The sequence below is a fragment of the Sphaerodactylus townsendi genome, linkage group LG02 (assembly GCF_021028975.2).
Source record: "Sphaerodactylus townsendi isolate TG3544 linkage group LG02, MPM_Stown_v2.3, whole genome shotgun sequence".
In the NCBI taxonomy this organism is placed as follows: domain Eukaryota; kingdom Metazoa; phylum Chordata; class Lepidosauria; order Squamata; family Sphaerodactylidae; genus Sphaerodactylus; species Sphaerodactylus townsendi.
In genome coordinates, this window is record NC_059426.1 from 95,673,370 (window position 1) to 95,692,967 (window position 19,598).

Below are 19,598 nucleotides of genomic sequence, written 5' to 3' on the forward strand. Positions count from 1 at the left end.
CATACCGCAGGTAGCAGGGCGTAAAAAACAAGGCCTCCTGCTCACACACACACACCCCGCACCGGGTCAGGCAGGGGAGAAGGCCCGTGGCATCAGTAGCATGCGCCTTGCTGGCTGCAGGATGGGGAAAACAAGGCCCGCTCACTCCCGCAACAGGGCAAGTGAGGGGGGTCAACATGATTGCCTGGCTGGCGGCGGCAGAAGCACGCGCCCTACAGGTAGCAGGGCGGAAAAACAAGGCCCCGCTCGCCCCCGCCATGGGGTGAGTGATGGGCGGTCTGCACACCTAGCCAGCTGGTGGCAGTAGGAGAGTGCACCCTGCAGGTAGCAGGGTGGCACAAACAAGACTCGCTCATTCCCGCAATGGAGGGAGCAAAGGGGGGCATATGACTGCCTGGCAGGCAGCAGCAGAGGCACTCGTGCTGTGGCAGCTGTGTGGGAAACACAATTCCTGCTCTCCCCCGCAAGGGGGCGTGCAAGGGGGAAGGGCGCACGCCTGCCTGGTCAGCGACTGCAGGAGCATGCTGCAACGGGGCGAGTGGGTGGGGGGCTGCACAACTGGTCGGTCAGCGGCTTCAAAGTCATGCATCCTACAGGCAGCGGGCGGGGGACAAGGCCCTGCTCGCCCCCGCACTGGGGCAAGTGAGGGGGGGGCACACGCCAGCTCGGGTGGTGTCAGCAGGAGCCTACTCCCTGCAGGCAGGAGGGCGGGAAAACAAGGCCCGCTCGCCCCCACAAAGGAGCGAGTGAGGGAGGGAACCGCAGCCAGCGGCACCAGGGGCATGCGCCCAGGAGGTTGCTGGGTGGCAAAACAAGGCCCTGCTCACCGCTGCAATGGGGCGAGCAAGAAAGGAGGCCACATGCCTGCCCAGCTGGCGGCATTGGAGAACACGCCCTGCAGGTAGCAGGGCGGGGAAAAACAGGGCCCCCACTGGCTCCTGCACTGGAGCAAGCAGGGGGGGGCTGTACCTGCCCAGCTGGCGGCCACGGACCATGCGCCCCGCCAGCAGCAGGGCGGGGAAAACAAGGCCCACTCGCTCCTGCCTGGCCAGCCGCCAGCAGCAGTAACACACACCCTGCAGGCAGTAGGGTGAGAAAAACAAGGTCCTGCTCGCCCCCGCGAAGGGGGAGGCTGCACGCCTACCCGGCTAGTGGAGTCATGAGCGCGCACCCCGCAGATGGCATGGCGGGGGGGGGGGGGAAGGCTGCTCGCTCCTGCAACGGGGCGAGCGAGGGAGGAGGCTGTAGGCCTGCCTGGCCAGCAGCAACTGGAGCATGTGTGCTGTAGGTAGCAGGCGGGTAACCAGGCCCACACATTCCCGCAACGGGGCGAGTGGGGGGAAGGCTGCATGTCTGCTGGCCGGCGGCGCCCAGAGTATGCCCCTGCGGTAGCAGAGTGGGAAAAACAGTGCCCTGCCCTGCAATGGGGCGAGCAAGGAGGAAGGTAGCCCACCTTCCCGGCCAGCGGCATCCGGAGCATGCGCCCTGCAGGTAGCCGGGGCGGGAAAACAAGGCCCCACTCGCCCCCACAATGGGGCAAGTGGGGGGGGGGAAAACGCCTGCCCAGTTGGCGGCAGCAGGCGCCTGCTCCCTGCAGTCAGCAGGGCAGGAAAACAAGGTCCGCTCGCCCCCACAAAGGGGCGAGTGAGGGAGGGGACCACAGGCCTGCTTGACCGGCAGCGCCAGGGGCATGCGCCCAGGAGGCTACTGGGTGGCAAAACAAGGCCCAGCTCGCCCCCGCGATGGGGCGAGTGAGAGAGGAGGACACGCGCCGGTGTCGGAGAACACGCCCTGCATGTAGTGGGGCGGGAAAAACAGGGCCCCCACCAGCCCCTGCGCTGTACAGAGCAGGGGGGGGGCTGTTCCTGCCCTACTGGTGGCGACGGACCATGCACCCCACCGGCAGCAGGGAGGGGAAAACAAGGCCCGCTCACTCCCGCAATGGGGTGAGTGAGCAGGGAGGCCACCCGCTGGCAGCAGGAACACACACCCTGCAGGTAGTAGGGTGGGAAAACAAGGGGGAGCGAGGGGGAGGCTGCACGCCTGCCCGGCCGGCGGAGTCAAGAGCTCGCGCTCCGCAGATGGCATGGCGGGGGAAAAAGGCCCGCTCGCTCCTACAACGGAGCGAGCGAGGGAGGTGGCCCTACGCCTGCCTGGCCAGTGGCAACTGGAGCATGCGTGCTGTAGGTAGCGGGCGGGTAACAAGGCGCCCAGAGCATGCCCCTGCAGGTAGCAGAGTGGGAAAAAACAGTGCCCCGCTTGCCCCTGCAATGGGGCGAGCGAGGAGGAAGGTAGCCCATTTTCCCAGCCGGTGGCATCTGGAGCACGTGCCCTGCAGGTAGCCGGGCTGGAAAACAAGGCCCCACTCGCCCCCACCATGGAGCGAGTGAAGGGGAAGGCCGCACGCCTGCCTAGCAGGTGGCGGCAGGAGCCTTTGCTGTGCAGGTAGCAGGGTGGGAAAATCAGGCCCTGCTCACCCCCACCCCAGGACGAGCTGGGTGAGGCCCGCAGCGGGGCAAGCGAGTTGGGCGGGGAACAGGGCAAGCCTGACCAGGATGGCCACCGAAAGAGATGCCTATTTAAAGGCACACTTTAACCTGGATCAGCCTCCTGCACGTTTGGGAAACCCGCTCCTGTCAGAACATTAGTTCACCAAACAAAAGCATTCCTTCATTTCTCTGCTAACCATATCTTCCCCCTTGGAAGAGTATTCAACGTCTACAACTTCATCACGAAACTTTAGATGCTGGGGATCTGAAGTGATCCACGGGACCATCCAGAACGTGCTCACCCCTCTCTAGCGGCAAAGGCAAGAAGATGCCATGGAAGAAAATTCAGGCGCCCCACAACCTGCCGAGAGAAGAGCGAAAAGAGCGAGAGAAAGAGCAGAGGCCCTAGCACGCCCAATCCCACAAGCTTCATTCCTCGGGAAAAAAATAGCTATGCAAACTGGGAAAAAATACCTATGCAAACCGCTTGCGTGCAGAGCATCTGCAAATCATCCCAAATCGCAGCTGGTGAGCACAGCACCATCTTGGTAGGCTACTCACACGGAGGGCCCCAGCCGAGTATGTGTAGCATGTCAGGAGGAGCATGAGTACGACTGTGTCCGGATTTCCCTACAGTTCCCTTCCCAAAAGAGATTAGGTGTGTAATAGGAAGTACTATAACTGAAGGTCGCAAAGCTACCATAACAACCTTCACGACACAACCTCTTCAGGCGTTTCCCTCAAAACACCGGCTCCTTGATCGGTCTTGGTAGATGATGGGCCCGAAAACACAACACGCCGGGAAAAGACCCTCCAGTCCAATTTAGAAAACCAGCCCCAATCCAACCTTACCTTCAAAGCTGAAGTCACACCAGAATCACACCAAACTTTTGTGAAACATCCACTTTATGATACTACGGTAGGAGAGCAGTCAAGCGCTATAAGAGACACAGAGACTTTCCCAGTCAGCGCACCGAACAGTCCTCCGACGAGAAACAAACAGGAGATTAACACACTTCGTTGTCAGAAACGTTCCGCTAAGAGGCTTTGTTTCCCACCCGGCTGGCTGAACTAAAACACACATGGGAAGGAGTGGGGGAGAAAAAGAAAGAGGCTGGTGAGAAACGCTGTCACCATGGTGACAGGCCGACGCCATCACCATGGTGACAGGCTGGCGTTTGCAATAAGAGGCGTTACTGACGTTTCTATTTTCTATGCCTCTCCTCTTCTCTATTACGAACCCGCTTGAGCAGCCTCTGCAAACAGTCTACCTCTCTGACCAAGCCACCCTCCCCCCACAAGTTTTGCCGTATCCAGTTTTTTTCCTACTTGTTCTCTCCAAAGCAAAACCAGCTGCTGGGGGGCGGGGGAGAGATCCACATTCTTGGGTTGTGTTTTGGGAATCATCCTAAATTCTCTGTCCTCACTCTGGAGGAGGGTGAAGCTGGGAAGACAACAAAATAATTTCACAGGGGTGGGAAGCACAGACTCAAGTCAGGTATGGTAAGCGTGATCTTTTAGCTCTTATCAATTTGACAAAATTTATAGCACCTTGCAAGCGATATGGAATGGCTCGCCTCGATCTCATTAGATCATCATAGGAGGCAAATGTAGACTAGGCAGCATAGCTATTTTGTGTCCCAGAAGTTTACTTCCTTTTTGCTGGGTCCTTAGAGGTGATTAGTTTCATCTTGATCTGTCACATTTACTCAATATATCCAATACAGATACAAATTCATTTGGTTACATTTCTAAACTGACATAAATTAATTATTGTTCCATCAGCACACCCATTGTTTTAGAGAACAGTATATCAGAGGCATAGCTGGGCCAGAGTGCCTGGGAAATGTAGTTCCCACCAGGGCCTTTGAAGCCTGGAAGGGAACAGGCCTGTTCTCCAGCCTGCTTGGTTTCTAAAGTAAGGGGGGGCTTGCGGGGGAGTGATTTTCATCCCCCACGGCGCCCCCCCCCCCAAACACTTACTTTAGAAACCTAGCAGGCTGGAGAACAGGCCTGTTCCCTTCCAGGCTTCAAAGGCCCTGGTGGGAACTACATTTTCTGGGGGCTGGATATCCCATCCTTCCCGATAGGGGATAAGCACAGCCAGCCGCCCAGCGAGGGAGAGTGAGGGAAATCCTCGCAGTGTCTGGGGCCAGCCGCGTCTGTTTCACCAAAAGCCTCCCTAATAACCTAATGCTCTAACCAATTTTTATAACCATTGTCACAGCTGACAGTGTTCCTGTGGGATTTTCAAGGGAAGAGATGTTCAGAGATGGTTTTCCATTGCCTGCTTCCACATCACAACTCTGGTATTCCTTGGAGGTCTTGCATCCAGGAACTCGCCAGGGTCAAAGTTGAACATGTGTGACTGGCCCAAGGTCACCCAGAAAGCTTCCCTGGCACAAGTAGGGATTTGAACCTGGGTTTCCCAGGTCTTAGTTCAACACCCTAACTGATACAGAGTCAGTGCAATCCTGTGGAGGGTAGTTGCACTGAGGCCTGGAATTGCACAGCATGCTGTCTCCAAAGAGGCTTTCTGTGCTGTGGCCCATAAGCCAACAGTGATGCTCCCTCAACCCCCTTGGAACTGCTCTATTTAGCTCCACAGGCAGTGTCTACCTTTTTGTTGGTGTAAGTACACTCTGGCAAATGGGGGCATTCCCAGGCTGAAAGGGCTCAGGAAAGCAACTAAATTTGGATCTGATCCTGGCAATGTCCTCTTTGGTACCAGCACTGACTGCATCAAAGGTGCACTGGAGCCACGACAGCACGGGCTCCTGATAATCATGGGGCTCCCCAGCACCTCTGTGAGTGCTTCTGTGGTAGCATAAATGTCCCTTACACAGGCACAAGTGGCATTTATGCTGCACTAGGGTCACACTGCCTCCTGAGGGGTCCCCCCCATCAAGACTGCACTGTAATTCTCCTTCCCCTCCATACTGGCTGTACTTTCCACAAATGCATATACTATCTCTTGCTTTCACTCTTGTCTGTATGCTTTATTCCATACTGCTTCTTGAACTTGGAACATATTTCCTTTTCGCAATTCATTAACTTTTTTATCTTTTTCAACGGTTCTCCTAAGATTCACTTTTTGAGCAATCTTTCCTAAACTATTCTACCCTTACATTCTTGGCACATCTGCAATCCTACTTACACTACATATGAGCCTGTCTTATTTAATATATACTTTAAACGTCTTACTCAGTGGCTGTCAGTGCAACTGAATGCAAAGTTACTCTATTCTCTAAGCCCACTGGTTTCAGTGTGCTTACACTGGAGTAGCATGGGTTTATATTTATTGTCCCTTCTGTATGCTTACTGCAGCTGATAGTGCTAAATAAATGTCCACTAGCAGCAACAGTGGTTATTTGTTCAGCCTTGACTCTGAATCAGTTGGGGAGGACTTAGGAAATTAGGAGATTTACTTACATGTGACATGTCAAGTACCAGGGCATATAACTATCATAATGTATTTGAGTTACTTGAAACAATGTATGTTTGGTAAATTCATAAAAATGTAGAATCTACTGAATTATTTAGGGAGATACAGTATTGTTTAAAATACACTGCAGGACACATTCAATGTAGTCTTTTGTAGCTCATTAGCAATTTCTTTAATGAGTTTCTTTTTTAGTGATAGATAGTTAAAATAACAGACAAGTGACAGATTGTTTGTCTTTAATGATTTCCCTATTTCAGGCCCATTACAAAGCAATTAGAAATCTGACAGCATTTTCACTCTGCATTACTGATTATCTAAAGTGATGAGAAACTCGAGGTGATGAATATTAATTGTATATTTTCATATGATTATCATAAATTATTACCTTGTCTAATGTGCTGCAGGTGAATTAAGAGCAAAAGGAGGAAATTCAGTCAGATAGTATGATTTGGTTTATGCCATTGTCAACAGCGCTAATAAAATATGTACCTTTTAACTTGAATTCAAAATGTAGTTTTAATCAGATGTTAAATCATTCTACCACTACACTATTATTACCATATTGTTTTATTAATAATTGTTTTAATCATTCTTCTACTGAAATATAAATAAAATTGATAGTGTAGCATACGTATAGCATGAAATATTGGCCAAAAATATAATTTTCTGTTTGTGAATACATCCCCAACATTTGAAATAATTTGTAAGCATACATTATAATTCTAACATTTTTAGTTATGAAATGATATCAACAATCACATCCAAATTGATAATTTGATTGGTATACTAAATTTTAGAGTTTGTACAGTAATTATAATTTAAATGGAATCATTTGTGACTAAATATAGTGCATTTTGACAAATTACTTTCTAAAGAAAAGTAGCTTAGAACATCATTCTCTTCTCTTTCATTTTTCCTCACAACAGCCCTGTGAGGTAGGCTATTCTAACAATGAATAACTGGCCCAAGATCTGTGGAGATTTGAACTTAGGTTTCCCAAACCCTAGCTCAATTGCTTCACTACTCTGACTCTTTTTTATTTGAGTAGTGCCCTTCCATCATGTGTACAGATTGAGAATACTTTAAAAAATCTTCTATCATTGATGTTGAACACTGGAACATTATGCAGAATCTGTAAAATGAATGGAAGGGTTGATGATGCTATGAAAAGACAGGTGATTGTAATCATATATGATGGCATCAGTCCTCTGGCATTTAAAAGTTTAAAAGTTGTTCCTCATTGAAAAATTACCAGTTATAATGTGTTGTTGATCCAGTAGATTTTTTCTGATATGCAAAAGATGTTGTGGCAAACATTAAGTATTAATACTTTAAAGAGTATATTTTGGTGATCATAATTATTTTATTTTTATGTCTGTACAACTGTTTTTGGGAGGGAAGATGACATGGTATAGCGATCTCAGAAGTTAAGCAGGGTCCCTGCTTGAACAGGTGACTACCAAGGAAGATTGCAGAGAAAAGCAGTGGCAAACCACCTCTGCTTCTCATGTATCTTGAAAGCCCCCTTACTGGGGTTACTATAAGTCTGTTGCAACTTGATGGCACTTTATACATTCAAACACAAGCTTTCTTAAAGAGTTTGTTATTGCTCTTTGTCAAGTTGGTTTGAATGAAATGTTCAGACACTATTTTGCCAGATAATGTGTAAATTGTTTGCTTAAACTCCAGACAGATAGTGCTTTTTTATTAAATTCTAATTGTTTTTGTTGAACTTTAAAAATGTTGCGTGGCATGTCTTCTGTACATTCACTCCACTTTCTTAAGAGCTGTAGAGCTGGGCTCATGCAGTTTTCTAAGCTAGTGAAGACTTATTTGCTGCAACAGAGTTCAAAGGCTATACAACTACTGAAAAGTTTTTAAATTTGTCCTGAGAAATTCCTGAAGGTGGTGCCTTGGGAAGGTAGAGTTTGGTCAGGGAGCTCAGCCAAAATGTGTGGCCCCAGAGTAATCTGTCCCAAACCTGCCATCTTTCCAAAGGGAACTAATCCCTGTAGTCATAGAATGATAGAGTTGGAAGAGCCCCCAAGAGCTGTCAAGTCCAACGCTCTGCAATGCAGGAACACACAATCAAAGTAAGTCTGTAAATCACATCAAAGTAAGTCTGTAAATCACATATAATTCTAGTTGTTTATGTTGAACTATAAAAATGTTGTCTGGCATGTCTTTTGTACATTCGCTCCACTTTCTTAAGAGTGTTAGAGCTGGTAGTTTGGAAATTACATGTAATTCCAGGAGAGCTGGAGACTGGTAACCTTGTATATTCATCAGTGGTTATATTGCTCACTGGAAGTATAGTGTCTCTGTTGAACTCTGCAAAGGATTTTGGCCAAGGAAGAGAGAGAGAGAAAGAGTGTGTGATAATGATGATGATTCATTCTCTGATAATCAGTGATAGCTGGCAGTCCACATGCATGGCTGTAATTAATGGCATGCATGAACATGTTGTGGGTAGGCCATTATCCTAATACAGTTAAACATAACTATATCAGCTTTAAGCAGGTATGTTTCGTAGAAGAGGAGCCACTACAGCAAAGGTTGCATAGTGTCAAAAGAATATATTTTTGCAGAAAAAGGCCATTCGCAGTAACAATTGCCCTTTTCTAATATTCTAGCTTTCATTAAAAGTGGAGCTTCCATCTCATCCAGTCTCACAGGAGAAACATGACTATCAGAATATGAAGTACAGGTTTCTTGTCTTTCCCCAAAAAACTGTAAATGCCAGGACAGCTTCGGTTTCCCAGGGGCAAAAACCAAGGAAGGCACATTTGTGACATTTTCATCTTGACAAGAAAAATAAGATGGGTGATGTAAAGACCCCTCCCTTTCCGCAACAATCCTGGGCTACTGGCCGATTAAGGCATCTGGAGAAGCACACAATTACATGTTTGTGTGAGACTGGGATAATCTAGGGAAGGGGAGCTACAGAACAAGTTGTAGCAGCATAGTATCAGTGTGTATTAAACTGTCTCTTGGATTTGTTACTCTATTTAGTTTCAGAAAACTGTTAACAAGATTTGTTGTTTTTATGTTGTTCATCACATTTAAAAATATTTTTATCCTTTTCTCTTACAAAGCAGGATTTAAGGCAGTTTACAAAAAAAATTACTAAATTGCTTAAATCACAACGAGAAAAGAGGAGCTGCAACTAGGTGGTGGGGCTGAGCAAGTTGAAGGGCTCAGCACTTGATAGAATAGTCTCACCTGACAATTCATATTTGACAATTTTGTGAGAAAACGTCTTCTTGATTCCTGTATGTAATTTTATTTTTACTTGAAATATCTTTATTTGAAAGATATGGCTATTCAATTCACTATTTCCCCTAGATTCTGAAATTTCTAGGAAGTCCTGAATAGGACAGTTTAGTCATAAAGATAATGTGAATTGCCTATTTTAAAAATGAGGTCTGAGCCCCTGTGTGGCTGTTGCTCAAAATCATAAGCTCTTAGTCTCCACTTCCTCTCTTCTGTGCTAATGGTTAGGAATGCAAAATGGATGTTGTGACTGTGAACATCATGTGTGGTTGTTTTCCCATTAGTGACAGTCTGGGACTCTAAAGAGGCAGGAAAATGCACATGTCATGTATTTTGCTGTACTAAAGATTACATGTTTGTGGGAGAGAAGGAGGAGGAAACATGGGGCCATTGCTAGAGTTATCAATCTCTAGGTAGGGCCTGGAGATCTCCTGGATTTACAGCTGATCTTCAAACTAGAGAGGTCAGTTACTCTGGAAAAATTACTGCTTTGGAGAGTTGACTGTAAATGATGATACCATGTTAAACTACCTGCTCTCCTCAAGCTCCATCCCCAAATCTCCAGAAATTTCTCAAGACGAAGTTGGCAACTCCAGCCACTACGCTTGCCTTCAGCCTTGCATGAGCTATGATTGTACTATAGCCCCTGTCTTTCCTAACGTGAAGGCATATAGTCAGTGTGCCTTGAAAGTGCATGAACCATGCAATGAAAAAAAGCTTCTGTTCTTCATAGTGATCATCAAAGGTATAATTCCCCTTAGAAAAGATAAGGTGACAATAAGAAATAGGTTTCTTTTCTTTTGTCTCATCTAGTCCGTATTATGATGTCACTTAAGATTTAACTGCAAGGAGCTGCTCCTATTTTTGAGGACTCTGAATCTGTCTGAAGAGCTGCATCAGAAAAACAGGCATGTTTAATGTCACTATGATTACTTGTTAGTGCAAACTGCAATACAACATTTAAAGACAACATATTATTGGGAGTGTTGTTTTTGCTGCTTGTAGGCAAGATGGACAATATTTCACAGTTTACATTAAAAGCATCTTTGTGAGAAAAGTAATTATCAAAAGATTATTTTAAGTTTGCATGTTAAGATTATCCATTTTATTTTTAATTGGCTTTTTTCAAGATAATTGGGCTTATTCCCATATGTTTGTGAGAAAGGGGCACTGGGCTAATTGGCTTTGATGCACATATACTCTTCAGAAAATATGAAATAATTCTGACATTCTTAACATTTGTCTCGTGATTTAGTTCCCTTTAAAAAATATAAACATTTTGCCAGATATAAATAGCAGATCATTTACAGTTCTCTGAATGTCTTTCATTAAATTTTACCCTTACAATCTGACACTGGACATGGTTGTAACGGTGTGTTGCCAATCAGTATGTTTGGATCCCTTCCTGAAATAAAGTAAAATTTCCACTGTATTTAATGCAAGTTTTGCATTAGTAGACAGTAGCAGAAACTTTTCTGGGATGATGGATACCAATTATCCTTGATTGCAATCTCAGCCTTAAAAAGAGTCTGATGAAGAAATTATGGATCTGGCATGATGGGTGGTATGATCCCGCATACATTCTGTGAACTGGTATAAGAGGGATGTGGTACAGTTCTTAGAGAATAGAAGAGACAAGCCATCCTTTGTATCTTGCATGCATTTTACCCCTCAAATAGCTTCACTAAGCTGCTTTTCTGTTGCTGGGTCTTGCTTTAGAGTCTAGCAGAGACCAAAGATGAAGGATGGATCTTGGTGGTGGAAGCATCCCCACCCACCTTTCCCAATGTAAAATCACCTCTCCCTTGTATCTTTTGGGTGACAGTTCTTATTCTAGAACAAAACCTCAAGGTCTTATGCAAGTCTCATGCTGCTGGCCCAAGTAACTCCCTTGAGTAGCATAGCTATGCCATAAAGGGATGAGGAACAATTCTGAAAGGATGTGGCTGATTATTGCTACTTCACCAAAATGGGCTGGGATAGTGCTAAGGACTGATGTATACTTTCAGAGAGTTTGAATGGTCATGCTTGAACTTCATTACTTGAGAATGCTGGCAAAAGATCACAAGTTTGAATGTTCCCCTGCATAACAGTCTCCCTGTGGAAATCTGACATCATTGAGGAGGTCTCTATCACAACCTTTCCTTGGCATACTAATTTTCTCTGTAGCTTTTATTTTGGGAGCATTAAATCCTATGATCTTTTCCCCCATTCTGAATGTTCAGCAGAACCACAACTCATCCCATAACATCAAGCTAAAGACATAAGCCAGCAAAAAGTCATGCCACAGGAACAATTTCATTGTTTTACTTTATTTTAACTAAGCAGGAAATGAAAGATAGTGAAACAGAAAGTGCTGACTCAACTCATGTTCTGTGGTCTGAAACATCAGAAAGAGATGACAGAGATTCACAATCATCATCATCATCTGAAATCAGTGTAAAAACTACAGCACTAAAAAAGTGAGTATACCAAATCAAGTTTCATCTGTTTCAGCATAACCACTTTGTGACAGGACTAAGTATTTTACTAGCTTAAAAAGATCTGGTTAAATGTCACATAATAGTCAGGAATGTAATAAAGTTAATGATTAAAATGCAGATACTATAATAATCAGCAGGTCAGAATCTTGTGCTAATTAAAAACAAAATAGTTAGCTGTTATTATGAAGCAACAACCATGTGAAGTATGCGAGGCTGCCAGGCCCAAGGTCATCAGGCAAGCATCATTGTAGTGTGGAGATTTGACCTCAGGTCTCCCAGAGTGTAGTTTAACACGCTAACCTATACATCATGCTACCTCACTTAAAATGGAATTAAAACAAAATAAAAACTATTTCTAAAAAGTTTCCTTGGAGATTCCTGCAGGTGGCCAATAGGAACTTTGCTATTGCCACAGCCTCACTAATGCCCCTTTTAAGGAGTGACACAATAATGAAACAGAAATACTTATTTGATATTATGTTGGATTTCATGGAATATTTTACTTCAGTCAAGCAATAGGCATCCAGTTGGCAATACTTGACAGTCAATGGACAAATGTGTTATGTACATTTATTAAATGTGTTAAATGTGTTCCACAGGCCCATGAACAGCTGGGGAGGGGCCACGTTTCAATGGGAGAACATGGCTTTGCATGCAGGAGATCTCAGGTTCAATTCCTGATATCGATTTTAAAAGGATTTCAATTAGTGATAGGAAGATCTTTCTGTTTCTGAGACCCTGTAAAGCCGCTGCTTGAGTAGCAATGGTCTCATAAAGTGGCTTCAAGTTCATATGTACACATTGGGTTGGATCCAGACTAATGGTTCTATGGGTTCAAGGATTTCTTCCCACAGAATGCAATTATCTTGCTTTTTCCTCTGGCAGCCTGAAATTGCCCTCCCTTCTCTTCCTGGAGTCCCCTCTCTTCCAAGAACAGGGTTTCAGGGAACATTTTGGAATAACACAGGGAGGGAGTGAGATGGAAAAATTGTGCTCCAGGCCAATATGTTTAATAGTGTCCTAATCTGGTTCACATTGCCATGTCTGTTCAGTGTGTTAGGATTATGACAATCCCTCATGTGTCCATAGGGTTGTTATCTCAGTGCATTTGAGTCCTTTAATTCTGTAGTTTACTTATTCTAGTTTGCTCTCATATCAAACAAGAGGCCAAACTACTTCCCTTTTTTTAAATTTAACTCCTCTGTCAACATTTTTGAAAAGTGTCAAGCGGACAACGTTTCCGTTTTGTTCTAGCCCAGTCTTTCATTTTACACCCCAGATTTTCCTCCATATTTGTATGAGCTGCTGCATGTATCACTAGTTTGTTTTCCTTCCTCATGCCAAATTTATATGCAACTCAAATCCTTTGCTGCCTATGTAACCTTGGGAATGTTTGAAGTGAAAAATACATTATGTTTGTTGTTAATTACCAGTTAAGCTAAAAGTTTCCTATTAGTTGGTTTACACTTTTAATGCGTTGGCAGAGGCTTTCATGGCTGGATCAACTTGCTGTTGTAGGTTTTTCAGGCTGTGTGGCTATGGTCTAGTAGTTTTAGCTCCTAACGTTTTGCCCACATCTATGGCTGACATCTTCAGAGGGCGGCATATCATGGTAAGATGTATTTCTCTACATGACACAATAGGAAGTGTTTTGTGTAGTTGGGTATTTTGTTTAATCATCTTGAATTAAACCTACAAGAGAAACCAACATAAAAATATTTCTTTACATTTACAGTAGATGGCATAAGATTAAGAAATCATGCTTTTGGTAAAGTAATTGTATTTCTGTTTTTGTTCATTGTATTTTATCCAATCACTGTTATCTAATGAAATACAGTTACAGAATGTTGGACATCTGAATCTATAGATCATCTCAGTACTAGGATAGTTTTCTTTCTTTTCTTCATGTGAGAAGTCTTTATTGACTCCACATGTGTACATGAAAACACAAATGCATGAGGAATTTTTGGTTTTGTTATGTCACTTTGTCACATGGTGGGCTTATAAAAACATTGTGTATAGAGCAATGCTAATTTCCCCTTCTTATTTTCCTTTAACTGGAGTTGTCTGTTGCTGTGCCCACCATGCCATGTCAAAATTCCAAAGGTGCTCACAGGCTCAAAAAATTTGGGGACCTCTGCTATACAATATTCAGATATCATTAAACCTTGGGGTAATCTACAAAGCCATATTTATACATACTAGAGGTCCCCCCCAGATATGTAGAGACCTCTTCCTTTTCAGTTGATAGCCCAGTTGTGCTGCTTTTTAGTATGGAGGTCAGACATATATATGTTTGTATGTGTGCATGTGTATATACACACCCACACCCATGCGCGCACGAGCTCGCACGCACACACACAAACCACAATAAGATATATTCATTTAAAAACAACTCCAATCTATTATGGATGCTTCTTTTGATTTAACTAGTTTAAAAAATCCAAAGTTGTATCAATTGGGTCAAGTTTTCTTTCTTCCTGTGAAATTACACTCTCATTTTAATTACCTTGGTCTCAAGCATATGTGCATGACAGGGTTTTCCATATTGGTTAAGTTTCATGAAGTTATTTAATCCTACTGAAAGACCATCCTATCTTTTTTTCCTTTGCAGAAAATTCATGTTCCCTTATACAAAGAAAATAGACAAAAATATTGAAGAAAAGCAAAGAGAGTCTAAAAGTCACCTGCAATCATCAGTAGTATCAGGAAGGTCAGGACTTCAAGATGGTCCTACACATCAAATAAAATCAGTTCAGAGCAGTTATAGAATATCAGAACCAGTCAGCAACAAATCAAATAGTACAGACAATTTCTATCCTATATCATCATCCAAGAGAAACAGACCTGTCAGTGCTCTACTAGGTCAGCCAAGGTAATCAAAGCTGTTCCATGTTGCTTTTAATCATGACTGTGGGTGCTCCATCCCCTTTCAACTGGATCAGTAATGATGAGTCGAATGACAGCCTTAAGATTTGAGATTGCTAATGATTTTACTCATTCACAGGACTGCCTTAAATGTGAAAGAAATTGTGATAATTTCTTGTGTCTTTGAAAAACCATGTGTACATTATTATGTGTTGCATTTACATTGTTTGCCAGCATGTTATTTAAGCCGAGTATGTTATTCCAGGGCATATTTATGAAGAAATAGATGTATCTCAAATTATTGCATAATGGTCTACATGCAGCTTTCATACTTTTTCCAATACAGAAATGTTTCCCATATAGGAAATTTGTTCTGATTAATAGTAGAATATTGGAAATTGTATGTTTATAGAATTTGAAACACACATCCGAGTAGCTAGAATGTGGTTGATATGTGGAAATGACTTCTGCCGAAATCATTGAGATCTATTTAGGCCACACATCATCTGTTTTTGTCTTATTTGTTCTTTACATGATACTTCCATAATTGCTAACCCAGTACTTGTAGAATGATATCCTTAGAAAACAGATGGCAGGATAGCATGGATACAGAAACTAGCTATTTTTTTGTTTCCACCTGCCTGTGTAAAACAAAATTGTAGATAAGCTATAGCAGAGACAGTCAACTCCTCAAAACTTAAAAAAATAGAAGGAAGAGTTCTTGTTACACGCCACTTAAAAAGAATCAAAATATTTCATGAATATAAAAGTGGCTATGAAGCTTGGTGGGGACACAACTACCACAGGAATACATCTGGGATTTAATCATAATTCTGTGGTACAATAGAAAAGTAGCTTTTTTCTACAAAGTGTGCTACAAATATATAACAGAGACACGTTTATTGCACAATAAGCCAACTACATAGAAAGAAACAAAAACTGTGAGCATGCATAAATTCTATAGAAAATAGGGCAATTAATTTATCTGGGAGGCAGCTGGGGATAGTGATGCTACCATACCACCATGCCGCCTCTGGAGGACTTTCTGGCAGCCCAGGGAGGCAGAAGAAACAAAAAGCCTCCCTAGTCACCTGAAAGCCCGCCATAGGGGAAATCAGAGTTATGCCACTGAAAAGGGTGGCGTAATTCTGTCTTCCCTACTGCTGGTGTTCCCAGGGCCAAAGCCCAGTAGGAGACAACTAATGTCAGCTCTGCTTTCAGGGATATCTGCAGAACACTTCCAGTTGTGTCGGCCTACAAGTTAAGCCAACACAACTCTGGAAGCAACTGCCGGAAGATGATTGAGCATGGATCACCACAACACACTCCCATCTCCCTGTTTGCCCTCCTGGCTGGTGTAAGTGTTGCTTACACATCCAGGAGGACAAATGTGTTAGCATGAGCCTGTGTTACCACCTATGTCCATCCCCCTCAAATCTGGATTTGGCTGTTAGAAATCTAAATTGCAACAATTTGTCTGAATCCTTAAATAAATGTTATTTTATTTGGTCATATTTTTTGTTCTAAGTTTAGATTTTTAATAAACCTTTATTTCAGTGGGGACAAGGCAGCAATCCTGTACACACATACTTTAAAGGAAGTCATATCAAGCACAGTGAAATGAATAGCAAAGGAACTTTTGGGCATTAAAGAAAAAACAGGGGCATAAAGAATCCAGAATTACAAGGAAACTATTATTTTTAGCTGTAGAATACATTTAGTTACAGCATAAAGATGGAATTGTAAAGTTTAACGACTATCCTAAATTTTTACCTAAATCTCTGATGTGTATAACTGAATCTTTAAAGAACTAGATATAACTCACTGCCATTATAGAGAATGTTACAGTTTTAAGCCAACTGAAGTCAACGGACTCTACTGAGGTGGCACTGAGACTGTAAATAATATAAGCAAATTTACTTTGTGGGACAAAATTTTCTGCAAAAGTACTTTTTATTTTAAAATCCAGAAATTACTAGCTGAATGATATTTAAGGGATACTACTGCCTAAAATGAAAATCACTCATAACTGTTTAATTGAATTAAACTGAATTTGTTTTGCAACAGATGTTTAGCGTTTCCTTGCTCAAAATTTCATTTGGCCCAGAAGACCTCCGAAGTGTTCCACCATTTTAAACGGCAGCCTTGGGTACTCAGAGTAACGGCTTTTAAGAATGGCACATTAAGTGTATTTGCTAAAATTGCAGTGGCACCTTCCATTAAACTGGTAAGTATTCATATAATTTTTGTAGCCATTAATATTCAAAATGGTTCTCACAACAAATGAAATGCTTCAAAATTCTGCCTGTGTGTAATTACCTTTTTACCTTAAAGTATACCTATGTAAAATAGATACTACAAAAAGTATACAGATGCAAGATCAAAATTTCAATTTGCAGTAGGATACCTAACAGCAAGATTAGATTGTCTACAAATGTGGATCTTGATTATAGTAGTTACCAAATGATAATATTTCTAGAAGATATTCAGCAGTTGGATGCATGTATACTGAATATAGATAAATATATTAGACCTGGATTTCAAAGGTTTGATTCTTGACTAAATGTTTTATCGGAGTAAATTTTCAATTCTTTTTGCCTTACCTTTTTGGGTTCATTTAGCTGCTGGAGGAGTGTACGGAAAAGCTGAAGCTGAATATGGCTGCACGACGAGTCTTCTTGGCAGACGGCACTGAAGCACTGGATGCTGCAGACATACCCCATGATGCTGACATTTATATTTCAACAGGAGAGCCCTTTTCAAATCCATTCAAAAAAATTAAAGGTAAAAAAGTGCCACAGTCAGTGGCTTAAGGGGTACAATTAAAAATTATTTCCATCCTGTCTTTTTGCATGGTTTAACAAAACTAATGTTTACTCATTTACAGCTCAGTAAGAAGATAATGTGCTTAATGAAAGAAAAATCTACTGACAGCCACATTTATTGCCCTTCATTAGCATTGGTGCTTAATTTAATATAGATCTGAATAGACATTAGGGAGCCTGCAGGAGGTTAAATGGTGAAAATATAATAAATTAAATCAGAGATTATTGAATTTACTGTTTAGTTTCACTGACATCTAGCAGACACAATTCATTAGGCTTATTACACTAGCAAAAATAATAGTTCAGAGTTTGAGTGCTTTATTAATTTAGTCATATGACCTTTATTATCAGACTGTTCATGCAACAATGTGAAATATTCACACTGAAGGAGCACATAAATGTATATGTGCACCTCTTCTAATGTAACAGTTAAAACACTCATTCTGAATTTATCATCACTAATTGATTTTATATGTTTTCAGATTATGAGAATAGAATTTGGAAATTTATGCTTCTTTTAAAAAAAAACACACCCAGATTTTGATTTTGATATTGTTCCTTTGGATTTAGGCAGTAGTGCATGTTTGTACAAAGTGGTGGATGTCATAAAAAATTGCAGTGTAATATTTAGAGGTATTGTCAAGTTTAGCATAGATAATTTTGTTAAATATTATTGTGAAATACATAATTGTGAAATACATAAAACTGGATTGAATAAATTTAATATCACACCACATCTCAGCATTTAATATCACACCACTAAGACCCCCAAATAAAATTAATTATCCTAGGTAATATTTTATAATTTAAAATACTTCATTTCCCCAGTTTATCAGATAACTTAAAGCACTGTGTTGTAGAAGAGTTTGGGATCAAGGTAAAACAAAGTTTTTAACTAATGTGCCAGTTTTTATGGACTGTGGCTTTAAATGTAGTACTATTCTAGATTTTCCACAGCAGTTGTAGTTGTATTTAATTTTTTTAATGAAAAGCAGTAAAATATTCTTCATTATTATTTTGTTATTTTTTCAGTTGGAGGGTTTGAACTACCACTGTAAATGTTATAAAAATGAATGCATCATGTTGGAGGACTTTGTCATTGCCACACAAAAAAGGGGCCCAAATGTTTGTGCATTGAATTTTAATGGTTGACAGGAAAATATTGGAAGGGTTTGTAGCAAAGAAACAGATTATTATAAAATGAGCAAATTATGCCTGAGAACAGTAATTGTTTCATACGGAAGGGGATGAATAACATCAAACTGCCCATAAATAGTTTTTAAAGAGGCATATTGTATAAACATTTTATAAATGGAAACATTTAACTTAATTCCACCAGTTGAATCATATAATATACATTTATTTTTGCTTTTGCAAAAATTTTATTTGCAGTACATAACTCATAACTCATGAATTATGCATGTATTGCAGATGATATGACAGTCTCCTTGAATGCAGTCCAAATGATCCATTGAATATGTTTTAGTCTTTTAACTCAATAAGAATAAATTTAGACAAAAATCTTTTTGTCATTTTCTTAGTTCATATAGGAACAATAAATTGTCTGCTGTCCTTTCATGTTAGCAACAAGAATCAATATTCACTTTGTCTTATATCTTGGGAGGTATTGAGTTAAACCTAATGTTATAATAATTTTGTGTAATCATAGGAACAACCAATGTAAGGCATTATTACTTTCTCCAAGCCATGTTTGACTAGATTTTCAAATTAATCAAGCATTTCTTTCTTTCTTTCTTCACCTCTACATCATGCCCAACAATAAACTTCTCTGCTTTGTCTGCATCTTTTGGCTGTGTTTCATCATATCATATGCACTGCTGTTCTTTTAGCACCAAAATGTTGGCACACATTACTGAAAATTTCACACCAACTCTTGCTGGATCAGCAAGCTTAACCTACCAAAATCTGGTGTAGTGCAATAGCATTTGACTGATAATCAATCTTTTTACAGCTCGACAGTTGTTTCTGGGACTCAGACTAGAGCAGGTGGCAGATGTGCCTTGTCTTTTGAGAAAAGAAAGAGTAGGTGAGGTTGGGCACAGTGTAACGTATTGTGTGGCCATTAAAAGGGCTTTGCTAGGGTAAGTATTACAGGAAAAAGTCACTGATATGCATAGAAGACCCACCAAGAGTATACAATAGGTCTTTTTGCAATCTGGTTTCTAAGTTTAATTTGATTACAATTTGTCCAAAA

General features: G+C 41.8%; 2 protein-coding genes across 2 annotated transcripts in view; one reads left to right on the forward strand and one right to left on the reverse strand.

Annotated features, from left to right (window-relative positions):
- Positions 1–3,499, reverse strand: part of DNAJC24 (DnaJ heat shock protein family (Hsp40) member C24) — a 70,409-nt gene extending 66,910 nt beyond the window's left edge. Inside the window, exon 1 of the mRNA XM_048485534.1 lies at positions 3,342–3,499. The gene's annotated coding sequence lies outside the window, so the exon portion shown is untranslated. The remainder of the gene's footprint in view (positions 1–3,341) is intronic.
- Positions 3,500–3,937: 438 nt separating this feature from the next.
- DCDC1 (doublecortin domain containing 1) overlaps positions 3,938–19,598 on the forward strand; it is a 362,770-nt gene continuing 347,109 nt past the window's right edge. Inside the window, exons 1-5 of the mRNA XM_048484584.1 lie at positions 3,938–3,987; positions 11,536–11,669; positions 14,305–14,565; positions 16,626–16,785; positions 17,180–17,342. Of these exons, the coding sequence (XP_048340541.1) occupies positions 11,539–11,669; positions 14,305–14,565; positions 16,626–16,785; positions 17,180–17,342 (715 nt within the window). The 5' untranslated portion in view covers positions 3,938–3,987; positions 11,536–11,538. The remainder of the gene's footprint in view (positions 3,988–11,535; positions 11,670–14,304; positions 14,566–16,625; positions 16,786–17,179; positions 17,343–19,598) is intronic.